The sequence below is a fragment of the Protopterus annectens genome, chromosome 1.part0, assembly GCF_019279795.1.
Source record: "Protopterus annectens isolate FY-2018-M chromosome 1.part0, PAN1.0, whole genome shotgun sequence".
Taxonomy (NCBI): domain Eukaryota; kingdom Metazoa; phylum Chordata; order Ceratodontiformes; family Protopteridae; genus Protopterus; species Protopterus annectens.
The window spans coordinates 774,259,243-774,287,091 of record NC_056725.1 but is presented as its reverse complement, the minus strand read 5'-3'; the positions used below and the strand labels follow the sequence as shown (position 1 = coordinate 774,287,091).

General features: G+C 42.2%; 1 protein-coding gene across 1 annotated transcript in view; it reads right to left on the bottom strand.

Moving 5' to 3' along the window:
• The window catches only part of LOC122794474 (calcineurin B homologous protein 2-like), a gene marked incomplete in the record, with an annotated part of 852,721 nt that overhangs the window by 610,218 nt on the left and 214,654 nt on the right, over window positions 1-27,849 (bottom strand). Inside the window, 1 exon segment of the mRNA XM_044062900.1 lies at window positions 12,562-12,826. Coding sequence (XP_043918835.1) covers window positions 12,562-12,631 — 70 coding nt within the window.

Here is a 27,849-nt window from a genome sequence, read left to right as displayed (position 1 = left end):
ATCTTCCTCAATTTCTCTTCTCATTTAAACCTATTCCCACTTCCACTATAAAGAAACTCCTTCAGAAACCTATCCCATCAGCATTCTAATCAACCGCTCCATCCATGAATGCACAGTGCCCCTACTGTGGAAGCAAGCCTTTATCACCCTCCATAAAGGAGGCAACAATTCCCATATCTAAACTTCTGGAAAAGTGTATCCAGCTTCAACTCTTACCACATCTCTTAGATAACAACCTTTTAACCCCTACACAACATGGATTCAGGCCAAATCATAGCACTATGACAGCCCTCCTGTCCTTTCTTGAGACTGTTAATAGAGACACTATCTCACACAGCCTGCTCCTATCCAAACTGTCAGAACTTAACCTCTCTCCTGCCTCCATAAATTGGTTCTCCAGTTATTTATCAAATAGATACCTTTCCTTAGTACCCCCACTGGAGTTCCCAAGGATCTATTCTTGGTCCCCTCCTCTTTAATATATTTATAAATGACTTCCACAAATCCATTCCATTTGCAAACATCATCCAATATGCAGATGATTCTACCATTATCTGCTCTCTGCTCCAAAAACTTACTCAGGAAGCTTTCTCAATTACTGAGCATCGGATGAAAATAAATCACTTAGCACTCAATGCCTCCAAAACAAAACTAGTGGTATTTACCCCCTCCAAATCCACCTCTTTCGATATAAACTCTTTCTCAATTACCAGCCAAAATAACTCGCCCTTGGAACTGGTATCTGAAACTAAGCTACTAGGTGTTCAAATTGACAATCAGCTTAAATTCAACTCCCATCTACAACTAAATATTAAAAAAACTCATCAAAAACTAGGTATGCAATCAGTATCTTACTAGCTCCTCCAAAATCACTCTTGCTTCCTCCTTTCTCATCCCCTCTCTATGGGACTCCATTACTGACTAATCTTCAGACTTCTCTAAAAGCCAGCTTTCCTCCTGCTATAACAAAATTATAGGTCCTCCACCCACCACTGTTCCTCTCTCCAAAACTAAATTGTATCTAATCATCTCATCTATATACAGCTGACTTCAGCGCATAAGCTCATTCTCAACCCCTCTCTTTGTCCCTCCCTGTCTTCTGACTTCAAAATGCACCTACCAAATAGAGTCTTAAGGTCCAACAATCAAAACCTACTAGAAGTTCATAAACCATCTTATCCCCCAGGTAAACACTTATTATCCTCTAACCTTTCCCGTCTCTGGAACTCACTCCCACCATCCATTACCTCTAATCACTACATGTTCAAAAAATCTCTCCATACACATCTAAGGTCCCAATGGGATTGTTCTTGCTCCCACCCCTCATAAATATATGACATCTTACCTCCTTTATGCTTTGATACTCAACTTTACCTAACAAAGCTTGTGTTCCTTCAGAATAACTACTCTGTAATGTAATGTTATGTTCCTTCTCAATTACAACTCTGTTATGTAAATCACATTACTGTCTCAGCTCACTTACTTCACATTAATCTTCATTTATTGTATTGTTTTGAATGCTTCTTGAATTTTTGAGCTTAAATGTTTTATCTACTACTTGTATAATTATATTTAGCAATCTTGTGTATGTACCTAATTTTTGTCTGTGCTGGAGCTTTTCTCCCCAGGACTCCATTGAAAACGGGTTCTTTTGGCCCAATGGACTATCCTGATAAACCAACTGCAAATAAACAAATAAAATAAATAAATAAATAAAATAGCTCCAGTACTTCGTAATAATGACCATCCTTCGTGGCATGTCTAAAGGTCAGTTCCCTGTGCTTTCTCCTATTAACCTGGTGAACTTGGGCATTCTGAGGCAGTGTAGCAACTGTCTCATGTACAAAGACAACCCTCTCGTCTTGCCTCCCAACACTCAGATTTGTGACAGATGCACTTATATATCCAAACTGGAAGCCATGCACTCTCAAGCCAAGACCGGAATAGCTGGTCAAGAGGAGAAGGTCAACACCTGCACTTCACCACATGCACCACATAGCCTTCCAGAACACCAACCATAACAGCTCTCACATAAAAACACAAACCACACACCCATCTTTGCGGAGGCTCTCAATAGAAATCTACCCAAACAGCAGAGACCTCCAAGGCAGAAACGCACTTGACCATCACAACACAGTACAAACCACAGGACACATAAGCTCACCTAACAGAGTGTGCCCCTCAACCTAAGCTCCTAAGGCAAAACAGCTTGCCCAATACACTAATCATAGGTGACTCGATATTGAGGCACACTGATATCCTACTCACTAGGCTGAATAAGGAGAAGGTAACAGTCAGCTGTCTATCAGGTGCCAGAATCCGGCACATAACACAAGCACTCAGGTCACTCCACAAGTACAAGTATGACTCTGTCACTGTCCATGCGGGTGTGAATGACCTGAGATGCACCTCCCTGGACTACATGAAAAGAGACATGGAGGAGCTCTCAGATTATGTGGCCCAGGCAGGTATGACCCTAGCCCTGAGCAGCATCCTACCATCGCCCAGAATGATACCGCAGTACAAGCAGAAAATGGATTGACTTCAATAATTGGCTAAGTTTCTGGTGTCATTCTAAGGGGATCCAGTATCTGTCTGCTTGGGATGACATGTTTGACAGACCTCGATGCTTTGCCAGAGATGGACTGCATCTGCCACCCCTGGGTTTCCGGGCACTGGCTAAGGCTCTTGCCACCCCTATAGTGCCCTTTTTAGGTGATGTTCCAAAGACCAAATTACCACAGTAACAGCTATAAATAAATGCAATCTGGGGATCATGCTGCTCAATGCTAGAAGTCTAAATCTCAACATGCAGTTGCTCGAAGCACTTCTCAAAATGGAGAACATCAACATTCGTGCTGTAACGGAGACCTGGTTTAAAGAAGCAGAAAGCACCCCTGCAGTACCAAGCTATAACTCATTCCACACCTTTCGGCCCCAGAACATGGACCGAAGCTCCAAAGGCAGTGGTGTCTCCATATTCATAAAGGATATGCACACCTACAGACTAGTAGCCCAGCATAACACATCTGAGATACTTCAGGTACAACTAACATTGGGTAAGACGGTGATTCAGGTTGTAGCCTACTACAGGTCCCCAACCATATCCCAAGACTCTCACTCCACATTCCTAAGTGCCCTGTAAACTATTAGGGTCCAACCCAACACTCTCATACTAGGTGACTTCAAATACCCCTCCATCAACTGAGAAAACTACTCATGCGCCAATGCACTGGCCAAACGCTTCCTGGAATTCATTAATTCAAATGCCCTGGACCAGCTCATTCTTCCCTCCACTAGAGGAAGCAACATCCTTGAGCTGGTTATTACTAACATGGGCAACCATTGCTCTACACAAATAGTCAATTCCTCCCTGGTTAGATAAGACCACAAACTAATCACCATGGAAATCCACATCTCACCCACACCCCCCGCAAAGGTAACCACCATGAAAAACTTCTCCAAAGCTGACTTTGGGTTCCTAAAAACAGAGGTGGCTAACTTCACAGCACCCATTTCAATGGAAAATAGAGGCATAACTGCCGAATCATACACCAATGCACTGCATACTTCTCAACCTGGAAACATCAAAAATCTGGACAAAGGCCCATGAAAAACAGGTACAAAGCTGTACGCTGATTAAGATGATGTTTGCATACATAATTATGTGGCCCCACCCACTCCAGTGGAATTGTGGGATGCCAATGTTCAAATACAAACTGAAGAACAGACAACCAAAATATGGCCCCCCCCAGAGACCCTGTAGTAAATGGTTGCACTGTGGGGATACATGTGCATTGGCTACTTATATTTTTATCATCCTTTCCTCCTAATTTTTTTAAACTACAATGACAGCACAGATAAATTAACAGTCATGCAACTGGCATTCTGGTCCAGTTCATGGAAGAATTTATATGGAGATAGGTACTATAAAATTACAGTGGGATACCCAAAATGGCACTAAAACCATTGTACTCGAAGGCTACATGCATTCAGCCAAATAATCCCCTTCAGTTTTACGGGGAGGATGGAGCCAGCCTACCTATACTAACCAAGTTCTAAACAGAGGAACCTATCCTGAACAGGGTGCCAAGTCCCAACCCATCACAGGACACACACAACCTCTAAGAGAACACAGATAATTTATAGGAATACTAATTTAGATTCACAAAAAGTACTTTACTCTTGTTAACAGATATTCACACTGCAATGGCCCATTTACAGGAGAGTTCCAGGGAGGGAAAAAAAAATCCAAAATAAAACACAAAAAAACTTTGTAGTCAAAATATTACCTACACTACACTCTTACAAAGAGCAGTGTATAAAAACTAAACAAGCAAAGTGCATCTGTGAATTACGTCACCATACTGTCTTCCTAAGAAGAAAGTACTATAAACTAATGAATGACTCATGTAACACTGTAGAACAACTATGAAAATTAAAACCTGTGTATAGGCAAAAAACAAAAAGAGAGGATCAGAAAATCTAAAACAAAGGATAAAATGAGAGAAAAATATACCACGCCAGGAAAATATTTACATTAGTTACTAAAGCAAAAGAAAAAAAATGGTCGCAAACATCAAGACCACTTCTCCTCATTAGTGCAGAGATATGGGAAATGATAGCAAAAGGCAAAGTAAGAAAAAATCAAAGAGATTTATGCAATATCGCCATATAAATGTGTTTGTGCTTTTTAAAACAAGTGCTGGCAACAGCACGAAAGTATATATCCAAATTATAATAATGGAGACCTGTGAAAACAAAATGTAGCTACTGTCAAATAGTTAAACTGCCTGCACAACAAAAAACTTATTATCCAACAAACACTGCTATAAGAGCTTAAGATTTCAATTAGCAAAGTGGACAGAAAGTGTTACCAGCCTCCATTAATTTTAAGCAACACTGTTACCGGTCTTAAAAAATGGGTAGTATTTCAGTTTACATTAAAGATACATTGACCTCAAGTCCACAAAAACTGTCAGCCACAAATACCACTCGCACTTAAAAAAAAAAAAATTACATCTGGAGCATTTCTCCCCGGGCCTCCGCTGAAAACAGGCTCTGTGGAATCTAGTCGGACATTCCCGGTCAACAAATGATAAATAAATAAATAAATAAATAAACATCTTCCACAGTTACAAGGATTCAGACTGGATTCTGTACACACAAATTAAACCTAGAAGGCATCAAGTTAAATTCCTTCTGCTTAAAACTGTGACAAAGCTTCTCTACACATAAGCAAATCTCCAGTGTAAGCTAATCATTTCAGGTTAACAGTAACTGCCTGGTGTCATGCAGATTCATAATGTAATGTCGTGGAGGAGGAATGTGAGAAAACATTCACAGTTTTCACACACCTTACCTGGCTTGCAGCTGAAATACGGCCGTGGAGGAAAAGCCTACTTGACAATACGGAGTCCCGGTTCGGGTACAGTGCATCCATTACGGTGGCAGAGGAAAACCCAATACATACACAAACGATCGTCCATTTGGATTTTGTTATGTAAGGATCAATGTGTAGAACAGACTAGTCAACCATCAAATCCTATGCCGTCACGGATTTTTTTTTTCCTGTCATGTTTATTCCTGTGTGGCAAGTATGCACTGCTTATGCTGCTTTAAGTTATTGTCCAATATTTTAATTCATTATTTTTCTCGATGGTAGTTTCTATTGTATTTGGGAACCTGAGTGATTTGAAGTCTATCCCAGCAGTCAATAGACATTAAGTTAGCCACGGGATGTCTATCCCCTCAGTGTACATATAACTTGCTAGCAAGATGGAAGAAAGGCAGATTGCTTATCTGTCTATGTTTGGAGTACTGAGGAAGAAACCTTAGCACCTGTCAAAAACTATGCATTATTTACCACACAAACTCAGTAACCCACGCTTTTTGCTAGCACTAGTGTGTACTTTGGTTGCCACAGTTATTCTTATGGTTGGTAATACAGAACTGCTTGCTTGAAAAACAAATGCTCCCAATATCTTGTGTGCTGTGCATCCATTATGATCATGAAAGAAGTGCGCTAATTCTTGTATTTGAAATTGCCCGCACCCTATGTACAGTGGAGCCCTCAGTCAATTCCGACAGGCTATTCACAGAGCTGACAAATCACACATGCCTCTGCACATGATGACATTAGCTGGAAGAAAAAAAAAAAAGCCGAGAAATTCAGAAATTACAGGGTGCCACTCGGGAATCGTAGCACCCCATTTTTTGAACCTCAAAATCTGTAAAAAATTTGATTCTCTGTACGGTTGAGAGGTATGATGCACTGTACGAACACATACATAACTGCATGGAACTAGCCACACCCAAAAGAACCAAGACGCTCTCCTCCAAAAAAAGGAAGCCAATCTGGTGGTGCCCTACCATTAATAAACTCTACAACAGAAGGAAGAAACTGTTGCAGTAAAAGGTGACGTCCCAAGACTGGAAAAACTCCCTTATTAGCCTCAAGAAAAAGTTGAGATCCCTCATTAAAACCTCTACAGCCAGCTATGAAGGCAGAATTGCGGGAGACACTAAAAACAACCACAAAGCCTTCTATAGTTGTATCAAAAATCTCCATGGCAATACCCAGGTTTGCTCCGAGTTACAGCACAATGGTACCTCCTATACAGAGCCAACAGATATTGCCAACATACTGGCCAACAGATTCAGTGCCAACTTTACCCCCTCCCCCCCAAACGACCAATCAAAATACTGGAGGAATGCTAAGCACCCAGCATTACTGCAGCACAGGTTAAAGCTGCATTGTCCAAGGCCAAGAATACAGCTTCCATGGGATCCGACAATATCCCTGCATGTGTTCTACATGAACTACAAAGTGAACTGGCACCACATCTGTGCGCGCTGTTCAATCAGCCTCACCTCAGGCTTTGTCCCTACCAAATGGCACACTGCTACAGTCATCCCTCTCCATAAAGGGAGAGCAACTACAAACCCTGGGAATTATCACCCCATTAGCCTGACGAGTCTGATATGTAAGGCTATGGAGCACATCATCATGGACCTAATTAATGAGGATATAGGAAATTTCCAAACTCTAGATCCCACGCAATTTGGTTTTGTGAAAGGTAGATCATGCCTCCTCCTCAACCTGGTTGACTTCTTTGAGTCAGTCACCAGAGCTGTGGATGAGGGGAAGGCAGTTCATATAGCCTACCTCGAACTGGCCAAGGCCTTTGATACCATTCCCCACTCAGGAATTATTGATAAAAATCATTAAACTAGGCATCAACCCCTATATCACTAGGTGGGTTGCAAACTGGCTCACAGATAGAACCCACAGTGTGAAAGCAGCTGACTCCAAATTAGACTGCTGACCAGTCACGAGTGGAGTCCCACAGGGATCAGTCCTGGGTCCCCTCCTGTTTGGCATCTACTACTCAGACGTCCAGGCCAACACAAAGGGACTTTGGTTGACCAAGTTTGCAGGTGATTTCAAGCTGGGAGCCATTATTAACTTCCCAAGTGATGTAGACATCCTACAGAAAGGCCTCACTGAAATCAATGACTGGTGTCGAAACCATGGCCTTAAGCTTAATGCCAAAAAAATGTGTAGTCATCCCCTTTGGGAAAAACTCAGTTCCCACTAATTACCACATTGATGGGAGTCCACTGAGCACTGAAGGTGTTATAAGAGATCTGGGGACACAGATCGACAGCAACCTCTTCTTCGACCACCACATCGCCACCGTGGTCAGAAAGTCCTTCTATGTGGCACATCTCATTACCAAGGGATTTGCATCCAGGATGAAAGAGATCATCTCTCTCTCTCTACTCTTCCCTCATTAGGCCAATCAGAGTATAATGCCCCATTTGGCATGTACCTTACTAGACACACATCCAACAGCCAGAAAGGTCACAAAAGGACCTCACGAAGAGGATCCTAGGCCTTAAACACATCACACATGGACAGACTCGAAAAACTCCAGCTATTCTCTGTCTCATATAGTCTACTAAGAGGCAGTCTCTGCTTGACTTACAAAGCCATGTCTGACCCAGATCTGTTAGAAATGCTACATCTAAAGAAATCACAATCCCTCTGCACCACATGCTCCAGAGACCTCAACCTCATTACCACAATCAACAGAACATGCTGGAGGGACAGGTTCATAACCCAGAGACTGCCCATGCTCTGGAATAGACTTCACATACATGTCAAGCAGAGCACCTCACCAGCCCTCTTCAAGAGAAATCTTGATGAGTAGATGGGAAGTTCACCTTGGGGATCACTCCAGTGGCTCTACTTGATAGAGGCACTGGGAACTAACATCGGGCAGCACAATGTCAGGGCACTTCTATTTGCTAGGCTTGTAAAGGCTCCAGGGCCATTAGCCTAGTACACACCTATGAATCTATGAACTATTAAAAACAGGCCTGGCCAATACTGTACCCTATACTATTTGTTTGATTTAACTTGTTCTTAGGAATTTCCTCTCTCAACCTATCTTCCTTTTTAAAACTCTAAAAACATTACATATGTTTTTGCAGGGGGGGGGGGGGTGCAACACATTTGTACAGTATTTTTTTTTTCCCTGGTTGCTTTAGTTCTGGTTAACTCCGAGTTTACTGTACCTACTTTTCAAGGACCTTTGTATCTATTTTAATCTCTGCAGTTTGAGGGATAGGCCACACTGGTATGGGCTATTTGTTGATTAGAGGCAAACTTTAGTATTTTATTGCAGGTACACTTAAATTTATTTAACTGGTTTAATTAAGCACAAGTGAGAATACAGCACCCATAGAGTAGTTTTAATAACAAGAATGCAGAAGCAAATGTCTTTATTGCACAAATGGTTGAAAATTGGATCCATTTATGCAGCCTAAACATGTACTTGTTTGTGCGAGAGTGTTTTGGATATGGTTCTTGTGCACTGTTGTTTAATGTCTCTGCACAGATACCAACCCAGAGAATTTGTTGGAGTTTATTGTGCCTTGATGTCTATCTTATAGGTTCATATGCAAGTACTAGGTTAGTTACTTTTGCGGGCCATTTTAAGCCTATCCAATTTCCATTTCTGTGCTCAAAATAACCTATTCTGTTTGGGTAGAGATTGGCCTTACCCATCCCATGGTCAACAATTATATATTGCAACTAATGAGAATAACTGGCATCATACCATAGATAATTTAAGGGGACCCATGCATAGGCTAAAGCATTTAAGAGCTGCCTATGTCCATTAGTAGTACATGGGGCAATCTTGGGGTAACTTTTCTGTTTCCCATCCACAGATTTAAGTTGCACTTAAATATGGACAGAGATGAAATTTGTTTTGTGAGGATGGGGAGTCTGTTCCAGAGCAGCGATATCTTCTGAGAGATGTATCTGTCCCTCCAAACCGTTCTGTTGATGTTGCAGAAGAGGTTTAGATTCCTTGACCAAGTATTTTTGATACCATTTCATTTGCTGATTTTCAGTAAATCCATCAGTAATGGATCAGAGAATACTTTGTATGCCAGACACAAGTCACAACTTAGCATTCTGTAGGATACAGAGTAGAGTGACAGGGCTTTGAGTTGGTCCATGTAGGACATGTTTTTGTCCTGTATCCTTTCAGTAAGGTATCTCTGGGCATTCCATTTATTGCATGTGTTTGGACCGATGCATGCCAAAAGAGACATTATTTTCAATGACTGGCCTAATGAGGGCTGGGTAAAGGGAGACAATGACATCCTAAGATCTACAACCCCTTTATTTATAAAATGTGCAATATAGTAGAACTTTCTTACAAAAATGGAAACATGTTGGTCAAATATTAGGTCACTATCTACATAGGTTCCCAAATCGCAAACAACTGGGTCAACTCTTAAGGGCGTACTGTCAATGTGGTAGTTCTCTGGGATGCAGGACTTCCCAAATGATACAATAATGAATTTTTGGCATTTAGTTTCAAAAGTCTATGGTTTGGGCACAGTTATTTATTTAGGACAAACCTTCCTGCAGGATGGCTTAGTCATTTGGGGATTCAGTGACTGCTTCCAGTAGCAGTCAACCACAAACTTAGTCAGAGCCCTTTGGTATTAGCTTTTACTTCAGAAAAGTAGATGCCAATAAGAAGTCCCAGCACAGAACCCTGGGGGACTCCACTGGCCTCTGTGGAGGTAACTTCCCCTATTTTGATTGTTTGCATCCTATCTGTGAACTAGTTGGCAATCCCGCGGGTGGCACAGGGGTTTATTCCCAGTTTTTTAGCTTTACTACTATGCCTCATAGGGGAATCATGTCAAAAGCTTTGGTCATGTTGAGGTGGGTCTATATTAGAAGCTCAAAGAGTCTCTTTGAACACTTAAATGCTGGAAACCGTGAATAGCCACTTCCGCGAATTTTTTCCCTATGAAAGAATTTGCTTGGCCGTCATCAGGAATTGCCCTTTTCTCCAATGTTGAGCGATCTCGAAGTTGGTATATTTAGTTGGGGGGGGGGAGCACAGACCACCACTTGATTAGGGTTTTAAAGTTTGCTTATGTGTTTACAGCCAATAAATTTTTTCGCGAGGAAAAAATTTGCAGAAGTGGCCGCATTTACAGCTTTTGCTCTTTATGTGTCGATCTTTACATGCTCGAAGAAAAGACTCCAAGCATATAATATTGAACCGTTGCGGTATAAAGTGTGTACTATTTGCCTTCATCAATTGCTTTGGTGACCTTTGCAAAAACATCCACCAGGTTAAGTAAGCATTACCTGCCCTTGATGAGTCCAAACAGAGAAGGGTCCAGTGTCTGGAGGTTCCCTGTATCCTGACTAATTATTACGATAGTCTATATGCACAATTATATGGTGCATTGTTTTTGTCACTATATCCATTTCCCTGGATTACCTTTTGACACAGATAGTCTTCACAAGGTTAACATGAAGAAGTAGATGATGCAGATAATTAGCAGCAAAGATAAAGGACTTCAAGGTTATGTTATAATATTTGGTAGGTCTCAGGCATTCTAGGTAGTAACATGACAACAGCATTGAGGCATGTGTGTGTATGAGCATGTATGTACGTGAATGCAAGCGTGCACAAGTGCGGACTGCTGAATCTGTACTATTATGCAATTCTGCAGCACTTTTGCAGGTCTTCCACAATGTTCACAGGTGTTCCTCACAGTGACAGTGGCCAATTTAAATAGAGATTTCTATTTACAATGTTTCATAGTGCTAGGCATAGGGAATGTCCCCTGTACAGAGTTAAAAAAAAAACAGAGCTTAGCATTTGAAGGAGGGGTACTACTAACTGTTCACATCTGGGTTGTAAGTAAAGTTTAAGTGCAAAGAAAATAAGCTGGCATCAGTCAAATGCCTTGCGAAATAAGAAAGTACAGGGATCTGAGAACTTACTTTTGAACTGTGCAACATTCAGTAGGCACCAGATCCTTTTGTCATGTGCAGCCTGGGAGCACAGAGTTTGGTCAAGAATTCCAGATTCACCTAATGTGAAAGTGGAGACCACAGGGATCCTGCAAATAACTAAAGAATGAAGCACACTAACCGTTCAGAGCCTTAACTCTCCTTTTTTAAGTGGCAAACTGATCAAATGTGAAGGTGCACTTGTAAATGGTGGTTTATAAAGTTGTCTTATTATTATAAAGGACCACTGAACATGCTTTCCACACATTCCTTTCTTATCTACACCGGAATATTAAGAGCAAACATTGTCTGTTGGCTGTATCAGTCTGTTTCTGGTTTTGCAGGAAGGCAGTTTGCAAAACTGCATTAAATTAACAAAGACAACACTGCTCCCCAAAACTGCAGACAGAAGAGTTATTCAAATTAAATCCAAAGTTAATCAGTCCTTTAAGAAATTCTCCCCTTGTCCTGCTGTTTTTTTTCTTTGCTCAGTAAAGTTACAAAAACAGAAAAAACCTTCTATGCAATAAGTAAGCTGAGCATCGGAGAATATCACTTCAGCTGAACAATGCATACTTGTTCCCACAGTGATCAGAGAAGTACAAGATGTGTATCACAAATCCAAGGAGAAGGCAGACTGACTGTGCTGAAAACAAAATAAAAGCAGCATTGTAAAGGTTCATTGCTAGCTGCAGTTACATTCCTACTTGGAAATGCAGCTCTGTAATTTATTTTCTCTCCTATGTGAAACCTGTTAATCACAGACATGCACAACTTTTCACAGAAGCTTGTAAGAACTAATTATGCAGCATCACTATACTTTACAGATACACTATTTAAAATTAATATCCAGAAGCATTTCCAATAATGTTATACTTTTACTGAATATGGCTTCTGCTGATCTAAGAAGGATTCTTAGTTTGAGTCTTAACATTGCTGCTGGTGACATGGGGATCCCTTGGCTAGATTAATAAGGTTAAGTTTGTATATGCAATATCCTAAAGGCTAAAAGAAATTGCATTGCTGTGTACTAGCTTACATTATGAGATAAAGTTCACATGTCTGACTGCTTCAGCATTTTCTCCAGCACTGCAGTTGTTCTCTAGCATCAATCTGAAAAAGCTTCCTTCTTGACACATTTTTATTTTGTCAGAGAAACACTAGGCTAACACAATCATGATCACAGTGTAAAAAAATAAATACAAAATATTACTTACATCCTGTTTCTGCTATAATTTCGTCCAGATTTGTGATTTTGGAAATCTGAGAGCTGCAAACTGTTCCCATGCTTACCAGTTTGGTACTGATAGTCGGTGTTTTCTTCAGGTGGCTGGACTGAGACCAGTGACTAAATGTCCTTTCCCTTACTGATCCACCAGCTGCTGTTGATGAAACTTGATGGGTGGTGACTAAACTTTATATCATGTGCAGCTGCAGTACTGTTTGAGTGGCAGTAAAAAGGACCATTTGGAATGAATTTGCCTAGAACAGAAAGTATATGATAACTAAATAAAGAGGAGGGACTTTTTACAGAATATTTTACATTGTTAATTATTAAAAATGTAAGAATAAAAATGTCCCATACGATCACAATATAAAATAAAAGTACTAATGACATTGAAAGAAATGTATTTCTTTGTCTGCAGTTTTTTTAAAAGAAGTAGGTAACTTCTCCAGTAATAATGGAGTAAGGTAGTCCAACATTAAATCAGATCTTGAAATCTTTCTGAGTAATGCTTTTTTAAAATATCATGATCTCTCTCACTCTCTGTATACATCTGTATATGAAATATACACATATACACAAGGCTAGCTTCTTTAAAGTAATGTGGTCCAGAACTCTTCTTCACAAAAGTATACTAAAACCTGAGTTCAAACCCCATTTAAGTGCTATTATGAAAACTAATGCCTTCTAATACAGATGGTGACAATAACAGCATGGAAAACAAATATGAATGACCAACACCCAAAAAATCTTTAACAGGAAGTTCTTTAGAAAGAATTCTATTGTAAAATATGATGCAAAGAATTTACAAAGCAAACAGACGGCAACATTGCTCAGCAGAAGTTATGTTTGTTTACTTCAGTTATTCTTTTTATAGTTAAACCTATGCATTTCAGTAGGTGCAAATGTTTAAGAAGCCTAGTGACTGAATATAGCTTATGGCCCCGTGTTTTGAACCTCAGCTCTTCTGGATTCAGTTGTGGACTTCAAGCAATGAGTGGGATTTTTCTGAATATTAAGGATAATTGTGCATGTACAGAAAGATTTGAGTACAAGGATGTGTACTGCTTCAACACATTTCAACACATCAGAAACACAGCTATGGTGTACTTACTGTGAACAGGGTACAACAATAATTGCAAGTAGTTTGCCAGAATAATGGCCAAAGTTAACCTTACAGGACTTGACAAAATTCCAGGAAGACTCCCATAGTGCCTGTTCCAGTGCAACTCATTGGAACAAAGACAGGACATTGATCTGAGCTACGGATTACCCATATTTGCAGTTAAACAGAGGAACAGGTGAGTCAGCATGAGTCTTAACAATAGAGAGCCAACCCAATTATGTCTTTACCACTGGCCTGACCTCAGTTGGACACTTTTGGCAGTTTTACAGCAAGCACACAGAAAGCCATGCAGGCTTTCAGCCTCCACTTCTCTGTCCAGTAATGCACACAGCTGGTGTGAAGCCACTAAATATCTATCCCAGCCAGACAGTATTATTAGGTTCTGATTAGACTTCTTGACCTACAGATTCTTTTAGGGTACTTGGACTAGGTGTGTGATGGTTGTAGTTAGATGAAGAAAGACAGACTCCACAAATATTACTGTGCTGGGAAAAGGATATTAAAGAGTACAGTAAAGAATTAGTGGAGAGAGCATAATGCATAACCAGTAAAACAAATCATGTTATCTTGTAAGCAAAGGCACAGGAGAATACAGCTGTGCTGTTTGTGTAAGGCTCTTATACCGAAGGTCACAGTGGGGTGCCCAGTACAAACAAAATAAGGTTCATTCAGCCAATTGTTATGTGGCAGAGAAATGACTTGTTTGTGTTAGGTCTGCATGCAGAGGTTAACAGTATCTACTCTTTCTTACCATCACTCCTGTGAAAAGTGCTATTTCACAACAATATGAAAAGGGGGTCTAGTATCCAGGAAGAGGGAAAGAGACTGGGTATTGCTGTCTTTGGAAATTTCTCATATATGTCTTGTATTGCTCATTTCTGTAAGTGTTCTATGTTATCCACTGCAATAATAAATAGAAATGGAACATATCCTGTTACATGTTCATTTACTCAGTTACTGATTTTTGAATAATAAAGTTAACTGAGTGAGTCATGGCAAGTTGGTATGACTGAGTAACCATTACTATGAACAAAGCAACATTAACAGGTGAGAACAGCCCTCAGTATTGCCACAAAGTTTGTGTAATGAATATATGAAGCACTTAAATTCAATATGAATGTACCTGTCGATGGCCTGTCCAAGCTCTAGATCTGAAACTTGTCTGGCATGTAAACAATGCACATAATATTTGTGTGACGTCATCATACAGGATTATAAGAAGAAAATAGAAAGGAAAAAAAAATCACTCCTCCTTCCATGGATTTTGTTTGTGTTCTCCTCTATCTGCAATACCAACACGTTTTAATTTACCATCCTGGTACCACATGTCCTATTTGCCCCGAGGGACTTCAGTTGTATAAATTTAAGAGTAAATATGCTTCTTGCATTTGGATTAGTAGTAAGGCCATTCTGTAACAGTACGCATACATGTTTATACACCATTCACACAAATGTTATACAGAACAGGACTGGGAGAACAGTTCTACCAGGTTCCAAAAAGTGTGCCCTTGGCGGGGTCACAATTCTTCTCCTGGTGGAGAACATTTAGAGTCAAGCATGTGTCATTTTCACAGCTGATTATCTTCTATGATACTCACTCTTCTGTACATGAAAAAAAATAATGCAAACTCCAGTACTGAAAACAAACTGACAGCCTCATTTTGACTACGGATAATGCTTCTTTTTGATAAAAGGTTTTCTGCCTTCCAGAGTCGGCATTCATGAGGACTGCCAGTCTACTATTGGACTGGAGGTGTAAGAGAGCTGGAAAATGTGATGTGGAGTCATGCAATTATAACTGTTCAGAAGCAGTGGCACAGACAGACAAAAGAAAAGAAAGAGTGTGAGACACAGAGACCAGAAGGAAAAAATTAGGAAAATGGCAGAAAGTCAACAGGCAAGTTATGGAAAAAAAAGCCCTTTTATTTTAAAGCTGCAGTTGTCATCTAGACCGGCAAAAGGAAGGTGATGTGCATGTTGGTTTGTGTGTGTGTGTGTGTGTGTGTGTGTGTGTGTGTATACGCACATGAAGGAGAAAAAAAGACAAGAAAAAGAATGGAAGCCTAAAACATCAGGAACTAAGATGTGGTAGAGATGGTGGCAGAGATGTCATCCACAATGCTGAAACATGTTGTCACTAGTTAAGGCAGATGTCAAAAATGAAAAAAATTAAACCTCAGTGGGTACATTTCAAGGTGAGAGATCTTTGCAGTAAGGATCAGCTTCTCGTAATAATAAATAAATAAATAATGTTGAACTTGAGTGGAAGGCAGGAAAATTGTGTGTGTTGTGTATAAAATACATGAGGGATGGTGTGTGATACATGAATTGTTTTCTACCGTGAGTTTAGGAAACGGGCACAGGCTGAGAAGTGTTAAGTGCTAAAAATTACACTGTATAGGGTGCTAGGTAGTTTGTGTAGGTTTACACTAATGGAAGTTTGTTTGAATGGCTTTGAACATTGCTTCTAAAAATAATTGTCATCTTTCTTTTAAGTGACGGTTCATTGCTTTGTTGTATTTTACTTTGTGAGAGTTATGTCAGGATTTGTTAGTTTTGCAGTTTAGCTCTATTCTGTTTACCTTATTTTAGTTAATTTAGATATAATCAGTTGTAGTTGGCCAGTCATACTGTTTCTGACTGGCTGGCTCTGGATAGTGTTATTTATTTATTTTTTATTCTCTTATTCTATATTTTTTCATTCTAATAAGAATGAATTTAATTTCCAGGGGCCTGATTTAGGTGAGCAGTGTTGTTTTTGGGGTTTTGCATGTAGAGGTTCAACGCTGTAGCTCTTGTGGTACAGGATTTGATTCCTTCAGCCCTCATTTGCCTACTGTGTGTAACCTTCACAGACATTGCTACCAGGTTGTCCCGGAAAAGGGACTGTGTGTCCAACTGGCCTACCTGATCAGAAAATACTTATTATTGTACTTTTTTTTCTTTATTTAACCTTTTCTTTTTTCAGTTTAGATGCTCAGTAACCACCAATCCTCCCCAACACATCTGATCTCCCCCATCTGCTAGAGGAAAGAGCACTATGATCCCTTTGTTCCACATAGAGGAAAGAGTTGAGTGATGTTAATCATCCAGCTCAGCGAGTCAGGGGTCTTTCACTTATTGCCCTACCATTTCCCTTCTGCATATCTGGTACATTCTAATGAATAAAAGCCAAAGGGATTAGCTCGACAGCAGTGGTGGGTTTCTGTTGAAAATGAACCCTTGTTTCTTGCTAGAATCTCTATATGAAAATATTTCAATCTCCTTCAAAAATTTTTAACCCAGGAGAAGCTTTAACAAGTCTCAGAAGAAATTCACCTTTAGTCACTTTTCTTCAAAGAATGTTTATTTGGATTAGTGGTTTTATCCACTAAACTTCATCAGATCCAAAACGTTTATGAAAAAAGTAGATTAAAGCTTGCTGTTATAAACAAAGGGAGAGGGAGGAGCAGTCGGTACGATTGGCTACTGTTAAGCTTATTTCCGATTGCTTATGTTTAGGGTTTTCCAGTTGGATGGGACTTTTACTCCTTAATCTGTATAGGAATTTTTCTATAGGTGGGGACTTTTAGCTTGTCCTTTATCTGCAGGAGCATGTTAAGTTCTCTCATTTCCTCTTCGCTTAATTCCCACAGAATCATTGATATATAGTGGTTGCGCATCTGACTTTGGTAATTGATCGATGTACACTGGCAGGACTTGAGAGATGCTTTGCACATATGAGATTCCATTACGCTGAATATTATGGAACTCCGTTCTAAGGGATCACTCAGACTAACCCCTTTGCATTGCAAAATAGAGGCTTTTACTGTACATCATTCCATGGGCAGAAAAAAGAAGTTATGTACTCACCATAACGTTCCATCTGAGTAGGTAACTTCATTTGTCTGCAACCTGTGGGTATCGGATCCGATTCGGATCCGAGCCAGCAGCTTTCGTAGCAAAGATCTGAGCTCCAAGCTCCTCCCCCTACCCATAATGCCCTGCTACCTCCCTCTAACCCTCAGATCGAGTTTGCCATAGTATCGTAGAACACTACTATAACACAAGGAACAAACTACCTGAACGTTCCAACCTGATGTCATCTGGAAAGTGACATATCATGATCCTTCAAGAACGAACTAAAGGTCCGGGGGATGGAGGGAGGGATGGTTGCAGACAAATGAAGTTACCTACTCAGATGGAACGTTATGGTGAGTACATAACTTCTTTATCTGAAGTAGTTAACTTCATTTGATCAGCAACCTGTGGGACAGAGTCCCCAGCTACCAACAACTTGGGAGGCCCTTATGGAAGGATATTCCGGAGCACTGCAGAGCCAAAGGATGCCCTTCCTCTGGAAATCAGATCCAATTTATAATGTGTAATAAAAGTGTGAGAGGAAGCCCAAGTAGCAGCTGAACAAATGTCATCCAGAGGGACCAGAAGGCCGCAGAAGTAGCCACAGAATGGGTAGAGTGTGCTCGAACACGCATGGGCTCAGGTCGACAAGAGCTTCTGTATGCAAGAAGAATGCATTGTGAAATCCATCTAGCTAAGGTTACCTTAGTCACTGGTTTACCCAGACAGTACTTAGCAAATGAAACAAAGTGCTCTTCTGATTTTCGAAAAACAGCTGTTCTGTGTAGGTAAAATCGTAACTGTCTATGTACATCCAAGCAATGGAGTCTATACTCTCCTTTGTTGAGATAATTAGGGAAGAAGACAGGCAAGTTGATAGATTGGTTTATATTGGCTTCAGAAGCCACTTTAGGTAAAAAAGAGGGGTTAGTCCTGAGGGAAACTCTGTCCTTATGAAAAATGATGTATGGGGGCTTACTGCAAAGAGCCTGAAGCTCCGATATGCTTCTGGCTGAAGTAATGGCAATCAAGAAGGCAGTTTTCCAAGATACAAACTTCAAATCAACCGAAGCTGCGGGCTCAAAAGGATGAACAGTCAGAGCCTGGAAACTAGGGTTAAATCCCATGGAGGGACTGCTTCCTTAACAGGGGGTCTCAAAAGGAAGGTACCTTTCAGAAAGGTCTTGCAGATCTTAGATGATGCCAGGGGGCCAAATTTGTTTCCGTTGTGAAAGTGGGAAATTGCTGTCAGTTGAACTTTAACAGTTGAGGAGCTAGCTCCCTGATGGAAAATTTGAGATAAAAAAAAAAATCGAGGACTGCTGGAATAGGAGCCGTAAAGGGGTCCAAATTCCTATGCTCCGCCCAGATAGAAAAACGTTTCCATTTACGCTTGTAGATTTTTCTGGTAGAGGGTTTATGAGCAGCCACCAGAATGGCTTTAACCGAGGATGAGATACTGGGAGTCCTAGCCATCAAGGGAACTGGATCAACCAAGCCGAGAGCTTGAGGTTGTCCAGGTCGGGGGTCCTCAACCCCAGGGGATGAGAAATCAGATCTGGAAGGGGATCTAAGATCCAGGGAGGATGCACTAGATGAGACCATAGACAAGGGAACCATGTTTGACGAGGCCAGAATGGGGCTATGAGGATAACTCTGCTCCCCAACTGACGAGCTTTCTGCAAGAATTTTGTCATCAGCGGGAGAGGTGGATAAGCATAAAGAAGACCGGATGGCCAAGCATGAACTAGAGCATCTCTAGGGTTTCCCACTGGTGAGGGAATTAGAGCAAAAAACTCGCTGCACTTTGAGTTCGAAGGCGACGCGAACAGATCGTAGCAAGGTTGACCCCATCTGAGGAAGATCTGTTTCGCTACTAAGGGGTTCAGAGACCACTCGTAGGGCAAGAGGATAGTCCAACTCAGCTTGTCCTCAAGGATGTTTGACCGACCCGGTATGTGCGTTGCTATGAGAAAGCGGTTGGTGGATATCGCCCATTCTCACACTATCATGGCCTCTCGGCAAAGTGGGTAAGATCTGGTTCCCCCTTGCTTGTTGATGTACCAGACCACTGACATGTTGTCTGTTTGGATTGCAATAGTCCTCAGAGGAAGAAGGGCATGGAGAGCTTGCAACACTAGAAACACCGCCCTCATCTCCAGGACATTGATATGCAAAAAGGTCTCTGTGGGAGTCCACGTGCCTTGGACGGTGCTGCCCATGCAATGCCCCCCCCCACCCGAGGCGAGACGCATCCGTGGTCACTGTGACTTGGGGTGGGGACATGGAGAAGGGGCGCCCTTCCTGGAGATGCTTGGAATGGAGCCACCAAAGTAGAAATTCCCTGCAAACTCTGCTGAGAGGAATAGGAGCAGACAACGGATGAAGCAGAATGGACCACTGGACCTGTAAGGTCCACTGGAAAATCTTCATATTCAGACGCGTGAGCGGAGATAAGTTAATGGCTGCTGCCATGGACCCCAGAGCCCTCAGGACTAACTCCGCTGGAGGGGCCAAGGACTGAAGAAGAGCCAAAACATGTAGGTTTAGATTGCGCAGTCTGTCCGACGTCAGAAAGACTTTGGATTGAATTGTGTCTATCCTGGCCCCTATGAAATCCAAAATTTGAGTAGGCTGAAGGAAGGATTTCTTGTGGTTGATGGTGATCCCTAGATAGTGGGCGAGATGTAGGAAGTAGTCTCTCGCTGAACATAGTAGATGCCTGGTGGGGGCGGCTAGGAGCCAGTCGTCCAGGTAAGGAAAGACCTGAATTCCCTGAAGCCTCAGGTGGGCCGCTATAACTGCCATGACCTTGGTGAACACCCTGGGGGCTGTGGTGAGACCGAAGGGTAGGACCCTGAACTGATAGTGGCTGGCTCCCAGCCGAAAGCGGAGGAACCTCCTGGATCGCCTGTCCATTAGAACATGGTAGTACGCATCCTTGAGGTCTATGGAACACATTCAGTCATTCTCCTGTAATAGTGGGAGAATGGATTGAATGGTGAACATCCGGAACTTCTCTTTGGCAACTGACAGGTTCAGTGTGGACAGGTCGAGAACTGGCTGTAAGTCTCCCGTCTTTTTTGGCACCAAAAAGAACCTGGAGTAGAAGCCTGATCCAGATTGACCAGGGGGACGTGTTGATGGCTCTTTTTTCTAGAAGTTCTTTTACTTCTAGGGCTGCTACCTCCCTTTGATTGGGTGGTACATCGGGGAGGTGCCCTGACCGGGGGGGAGTATTTAGGAATGGGATTGAGTAACCTCTGGATATGATCAGGAGCACCCAGCGATCTGTCGTAATGGACTCCCAATGTGCTAGATGCTCCAAGAAGCGCCCCCTGACTGCCTCCAGAGAGGAGCACAACCCCTCAGGTTTGCTGCGCAGGTCGATAGGAAAAGGGTTCCCTCGACCCAAATTTCTTCGGCCCACCTCTGCCTCTGGGCCGGTGTCCACCCTGTCCTTATCTGCCTCTGAAGGATGAGGGATCCGGAGCAAAATGGGATTGTTGGGATTTCTGGAACCACATCTTCTTCTGTCCTCTTTGGTTCCTGGAGAAGGACCTCTGAGGAGCCGAGAAGCGGATCTCGACAGCAGACAACATTTTCATGGATGGTCTTGCCAAAAAGCATAGAACCGTCAAAGGGGGCGTTCGTGAAGGATGCCTTGAAGGGTTCCGCAAAGTCTCAGAGACGGAGCCAGGCTTGTCGTCGTAAGACAATGCCTATTCCGCTGGCTCTAGCCGCTCCTTCCGTGGCATAGGAAAGAAGCCGCATAGAGGTATTCGTAATAGACTTAAGAGTGGCCATTCATGCAGAGAAGGTCCGATTTCCTCAGCCGACATGGACTCTGGGGGTGACCCAGCATACTCTTTGATTAGATCTCGCTGTAGTCGAATCATGTGTGCCATATAATTCAGTGACCTTACAGAGAAGGTTGCTGAAGCGAACATCCACTTTCCGAGGCGGTCCATCACCCGAGACTCCTTGTCTGGAGGATGTACCGAGGAACTTTCTTGTGCTAACTCCTTCTTGGTGGCAGCCGCCACCACCATGGCATCTACAGGGGCACCCTTGCTCCAAACTGTTCTGTCTGTGGGGGGGGCTGAGAATCCTGTCCGGTCTCGAGTATTGGCTCCACAGTGTCCGGCTCCTTCCATGCCCTGGTAGTTATGAGGTCCACCAAGGGATCAGCGGGAGGGGACACCCAAGAGGTAGATGGGCCTGCGAACGCCTCCAGAAAGACATCCGAGGAAGGCTTTTGGGCTGACCACCCCCCTCTAATACGAAGCATTTCCATAATGTCTCCGAATGAGACATCTTCAGGTGGTGGCCTGGGGGAACCTTCCCCTTCCTCCAAGTCCGTGTCTTCTGTGAGGGACTCGGGTGAGTCCAAGTGCCTCCTCTTGCACTTAAATTTGTGGGGGACCTCCTCAGGGGGGCTGTCCGAGGAGGGCTCACCAACAATGTCCTGTTCCTCCATGGGAACCATCTGGAACGTAGGCGCAGGCTGTCCCTGTGGCTGGATGATGGAAGATAGGCCCGTCTGAGAGGGAATGGCAGGTGGATCCGTCGCCAGAGCCTGGGACCTCGAATCCCTCGAAAGAGCTGCTCTCCCTAGGATCCGAAAGCAGTCCAATCGGATCCGGCGTGTGGACTGGCACTGGAGATGATCCGATCAGGTCTGAGGGGGCTGTGCAATCCGACCTCAACAGAGCCGAAGGCACACTAACCCCTCCAGATCCGACGCTCATCTCACGGCCCCGACAGCTCAGATCCAAAAATGGATCCGACAAACTAGAAAGTACAGTCAGAGCCAAAGTAGGAAACACTGTCGGCGCCGACACCACCCTGGCTCCGAAGCTACTCGGATCCGACTACTCCGAGCCCCGATAGCGGGTCGGAGAAGGAGCAATGGGGGCAAAAAAAGGGGTTGAGCTCCCCTCCGGAGGGGGGGAGGCAAGAGCACTCCCACCTGCAGTGGGCCTCAGGAAATCGATGCATCATCCAATCCATATCCGCGTCAGATAAACTTCTAGTAGACCTAGATGAGGCTGCCGAGGCTGGCTGGGAAGGCCGCCTGGACGACCTCGAAGGTGACTGGGTCTCCTCCTCCGGCTCCGGGGAGAAACGTGGAGATCGAAGCCTGGAGGGGGAAGACCCGGAAACCTTAAGAGGGGAGGCCAGCTGCTTAGATGGCGGGGTGAAGGGAGCTGAATCGGCCAGCCTCTTGTGGCTACGATGCCTGTCTCTCTCCTGCTTTTTATCTTTCCTGTCTTTTTTCCTCGCTTCCCTTTCCTCCTGAGCCGAAGCGGGAGTTTGAATCCCAGCCAGGGGAGTGGGAACGGTCGGTGGGGCAGCCGCAGCTGCGGCTGGCGCCACAGAGGGGGAGGAGTACGAAGCTGAATCTGGGGGCAATAGGCCCGTGAAGACTAGCTTAGTCCGCCTATCCCTCAAAGCCCTGGGGTTGAAGGCTGCACAGATAGTGCAGCCTGAAGAAAGATGGTCTACACCCAGGCAAATAACGCACCGAGTGTGGCCATCCGCTGGGGACAGCTTATGGCCACACTCTGAGCATTTTGAAAAAATAGCTTTTGGGGCCTCGGACATACTAACAGGATTAGGCCCACACGCACACACCTTCACACACAGACAGAAGGGGGGAGGGAATTTAAATTTACACTAACTAAAGATAAACTACCCAGATAGATAGGAGAGAAGGGGTGTCACACACACTCAGAAAAGTGAATTTAAGTGGAAAAGCTAAATAATCTAGACAACTCACAAAACCCAACGCTAGGAGCTCGTTCTCAGATGCTTCAAGAAGCCGCGGCAAATGAGATCTGAGGGTTAGAGGGAGGTAGCAGGGCATTATGGGTAGGGGAGGAGCTTGGAGCTCGGATCTTTGCTAGGAAAGCTGCCGGCTCGGATCCGAATCGGATCCAATACCCACAGGTTGCTGATCAAATGAAGTTAACTACTTCAGCTCAAAACCTCATTATGCAGGCTACGGATGAAGCAGATGGGTCAGACTAACTTAGAAGAGCAAGAAAGTCGTGGCTTTAGCTCATTAGGCCTTGGCTTGCTTGATTTTATGAGGAACATGAAATATTTTGGAGAAAGCTTAAAAGCTATTGCTTTTGAGATGGCCAAATAAACTTTTGATATTGACACAAGCAGCCATATACATGGTGATGCTGAAATTGGAACTGACTCACTTAGGATAGCAATAAATATAGTTTAAAGTTATTTTTAATAATTTTAACTATTTATTAACCCTCAAACAAAGTTAACTGACGGGTTGACAGCTAGATGAAATAACTTCATTATGTTGGTCTTTAAAAAGGTATAGAGGGCAACAAACTAGTTAAAAATGTCAGTGTTATTTCCTATATCAGCTGTGCCCTCAGAGACTACTTCCAATTTGCTATACAAGATGGTTGCCAGTCTTTGAAAGCACAGCTCCCCAGTAAACAAAACAGCAGCAGTAATTGTTAGATAGCTTTACTGAAATAGTATTTGTGGATGTTATAGCCAAGATTCATAAACAAGAAATAAACTTTTATATAGGATCCTGTTGAAAATCTGAGCTGAGGGCCCCAGATGTGATCTTCAGAAAACCAACAGTGAGACTGCAATGGGGGAGGAGGGGATTTTACACACACATATAGATAGACATGCACACACACACACACATACATACATACATACACACAAAGTCAGATACTGTACTACCTCAGACTATTCTCCTTACAAATAGTTGGCATTCACTGTATCTTCTGTTACTGACAAATTTGTAGGTTAGCAGGCTCAGTAGTTCAACAGGTAGCAGGTTCACCTTAGGTGCAGAAGGCTGTGGGTTCTAATCCCACACCATGTAGTTGGATTAATTTTCCAGTACAAATACTACAGTGCAGTATAAGGGGGATGCTGCACTATTGAGTGTGCTGGTTCCTCGATGAGATGTAAAACTGTGGCTGCATCTGCCTGAGCTGGTGGTAGCACAAGCAGATGCAAAAGGTCCCACAGCACTTATCGAAAAGAATAAGGAAAGTTTGCCATTGCTCTGTTCAAATTTCTCCTAGTTAGTATCATCTGGGGGTCTCCACAGAAAAGAGGCCTTTGGTCTAGAGGGACCAAACCAGTCAACAAAGTGTAAATAAATAAATAAATAAAATAAACATCTGGGGGTTTGCTCTTCAATTAAAGACCCCCATTTGGAAAGGTTGGCATCAAATGGAAATTAAATTTGACATCTGGTTTCCTGCTAATGTCCTTGCACATACAATCTGAGGGCTATGTAAAACTTACCAGTAAGGTACTGCCTTATCAGAAATCTTCCAAACCTGAAATGAAAATTATAGCACAGGTTGGAAGCTAATCTAGGAAAGGGTTTTGAAACCAAATGCTCAGTCCATCTATGTGCTTTTTAAGGAAGAATGAATTACCATGTCTTTGCTATTAACCTTTGGTCACTTTCTTCATTATGACAAGCTATACACAAGGGCTTTGTTAAAGTCAGAGCCACTGTGGGGCCCTGATGCACAATGTCATTGCAACAGAGAGTTGAAGCAAAGGAGATACAGCCTAACACACTGAAGGCACTATAATGGTGTATGGGGTGAAGTGCAGCAAAACAGGTCTCTACCAGAGTCAATAGCAGAAGTGTCATACACTCGCAAAATACAGACAACTGCAGGCTGTATTTCATGATGTGTAATATTCTGTTAAGACATTAACTACAGAAGTGCTACAGATATCATATTACCACTAATACCATTGTATCTCAGGTCAGTCCATGCAACAGATTTTAGGTAGCTTAAGACAGCTAAGGTAGCAGCAGTAGATACAACAGCACTAAATCAAATATGTTTGATAGGTGACCCCATCAGACAGTGAACCAGTTCCATGCAGCATGAAACTGTAAGTCAATAACATCTAACACAGTATTCACTACAAAGACGATTACTATTTTGGCTCAGAGTCTTACAAATATTCCTTGCAACAAACATAATGAACTGACCTTGGATCACCACACATCCACTGTTGTAAGAAAGTCCTTTCTAATTGTACAGCTTATGGCTAAATCTCAAAGCACTGAGATTTATTCTCAGTGCATCATGCAGGTTACTGACAACTGACCTCTGCTTCATGTATAGAGCTTCAACAGATCCTATACTATCAGACCAATTACACATTTGCTTGTCCAATGTTAGCATGAACACCTACTCAAAGGATCTCAGTCTCTTTTGTGAAATAAGTGTTAGAGAGAGAGATTTGTGTCAGCGAGAATGCAGCTTCTGTGAAACAATCCTCCACTCCATATAAAGCATAGTATTTCCCTTACTCTAGTCAAGGATAATTTAGGCAGATTTGCCCAAGCTTATCAGCCCTGTCCCTCATGAATAGGGGAAACTTGCAAGTGTCCCAACAAATCCTTGTTTGGCCCATATCGGAGTTATTTGCAAGTAAAATATAAGGGCTAAAAACTACCATGGAAATATAAGGGTCAGCTTGTTAAGATTCTCACAGTTCAATAACCTAGTAGGTACCCTTGAACCAATGCATCCATGTGCCCTAACCTATAAATGCACTGTTTGCGTTGGGGCTTAACAGCATGCTCAGATATTGAAGCTACTTTTGGTCTTAGAATTTCATACAGGTATTTGTGCATCTCAAAAATATAACCTTCTGTAAATCATCTTAAAGGCAGGAAATCTAGTGTTATGTACATGAAGAACATTTACAGTGCCTTAAATGACAAGAGTTCAGGAGTCAAAGCATTTGCTGCAGTTTGGATATCTTCAAAAAATTAGATTCAGTTACTCACTTTTTCTTCTTTCAGTGCAGCATTCGGAAGCCAGTCTCGGTCTGAACTTTAAATATTAATGGAATGAAATTGTAACACTGCTCATTCACATCCAAAAAATTATTTAATAACAGTAGTCCATAGCAAGTAAGATTTATTCACACTGTTTGTTTAATGCATTCAGTCTTTTGGGCTTACTCCTGTGATAAGACCTTATCAGATGTGAATAAATCTCATCAAAACACACACACTCCTGCAAAGATTATTGCAAGCCAGTATCACAGCTGGAGGTACCAAATGTGATAACTCACAGCTCATGCTGCTTGTGTATCCTTATCTGCTGTAACTGAAAAAAAAAGAAACAAACAAAATCACATCTCTTAGCTGCTATTTGCCCTCAGATCTGCACTTTGCCGATGAGCTTAATAAAGTCAAATCAATGAGTACCTTAGTTGGTAAAGCACTGATCTAAGTGAATACAAACGGTTTTATCATTAACAATGACACCTTATAGTTTTGGCCTAGTATAAAAAAGACAAGTTTCTTAATTTCTGCCATCTGCTGTAATTTTGAAAGTTAGTGTTATGTTTGAGTCATTAATTGAGAATTGCGAAAGGCATACTGCTAGAATTATTTAAAAAAATAGATCTATTAATAAATGGCCTCATCTAAAAACTGAAAACACATGTGCAGACACACACACACACACACACACACACACACACACACACACACACATACACAATTACATTATTCTATGGATTCAGAAAGAATCCCACCATTTGTGGTAAGAGCTGCAGCGAAAAGGGACTATTTACATAATGTGGGAAACTGCAATTCAGAGGGATCTATGTTGATAGATCGAAAGTACATTTAAGCAAAACGTACATGAGCAAACTCACTTTCGCGAAAGTGTATTTTATCAGAAATGCACTTTCACGGAAAAAAAAAACACCAAAAAATCTAAACAAAACATTACTCGCATTTATGCAGGGGGGCAAGCCCCCCTGCACCCTATATGTGGGGAGCTGTGCCCCTCACCCCCACTTTAATATTCTCACAACAAGATCGCACTACAGTGGGGAAAAGGGAATATTCCCTTATCCCTACTGTACTGCGATCTAAGCAACAGTTTGCTTAGTTGTGTAATCAACATTACATGTTGATGTACAACTAAATCTACACGCAAACTGCGTTTTTTTTTTTTTTTTTTCTTGCTAAAGTGCATTTTCGATAAAATGCACTTTCAAGAAAGTGAGTTCGCTCATGTACGTTTGCTGAAACGTACTTTCGATATTCAGACACAGGACCCATTCAGAGGTATGTTAGCTGCAATGAGAAACAATCTCATTATTGAGTAATTTTCATTTCTCTGAATTGCTTCTAACAACCAGAGTTCAAATCAGCACTTTCCAGCAGTGGTCACCACTGGTGATTCATATCGTGTTGGTACAACCACGCCCCATTTACTATCTCACACACCTCCTCTTACCTGTCCTGAGTTGACA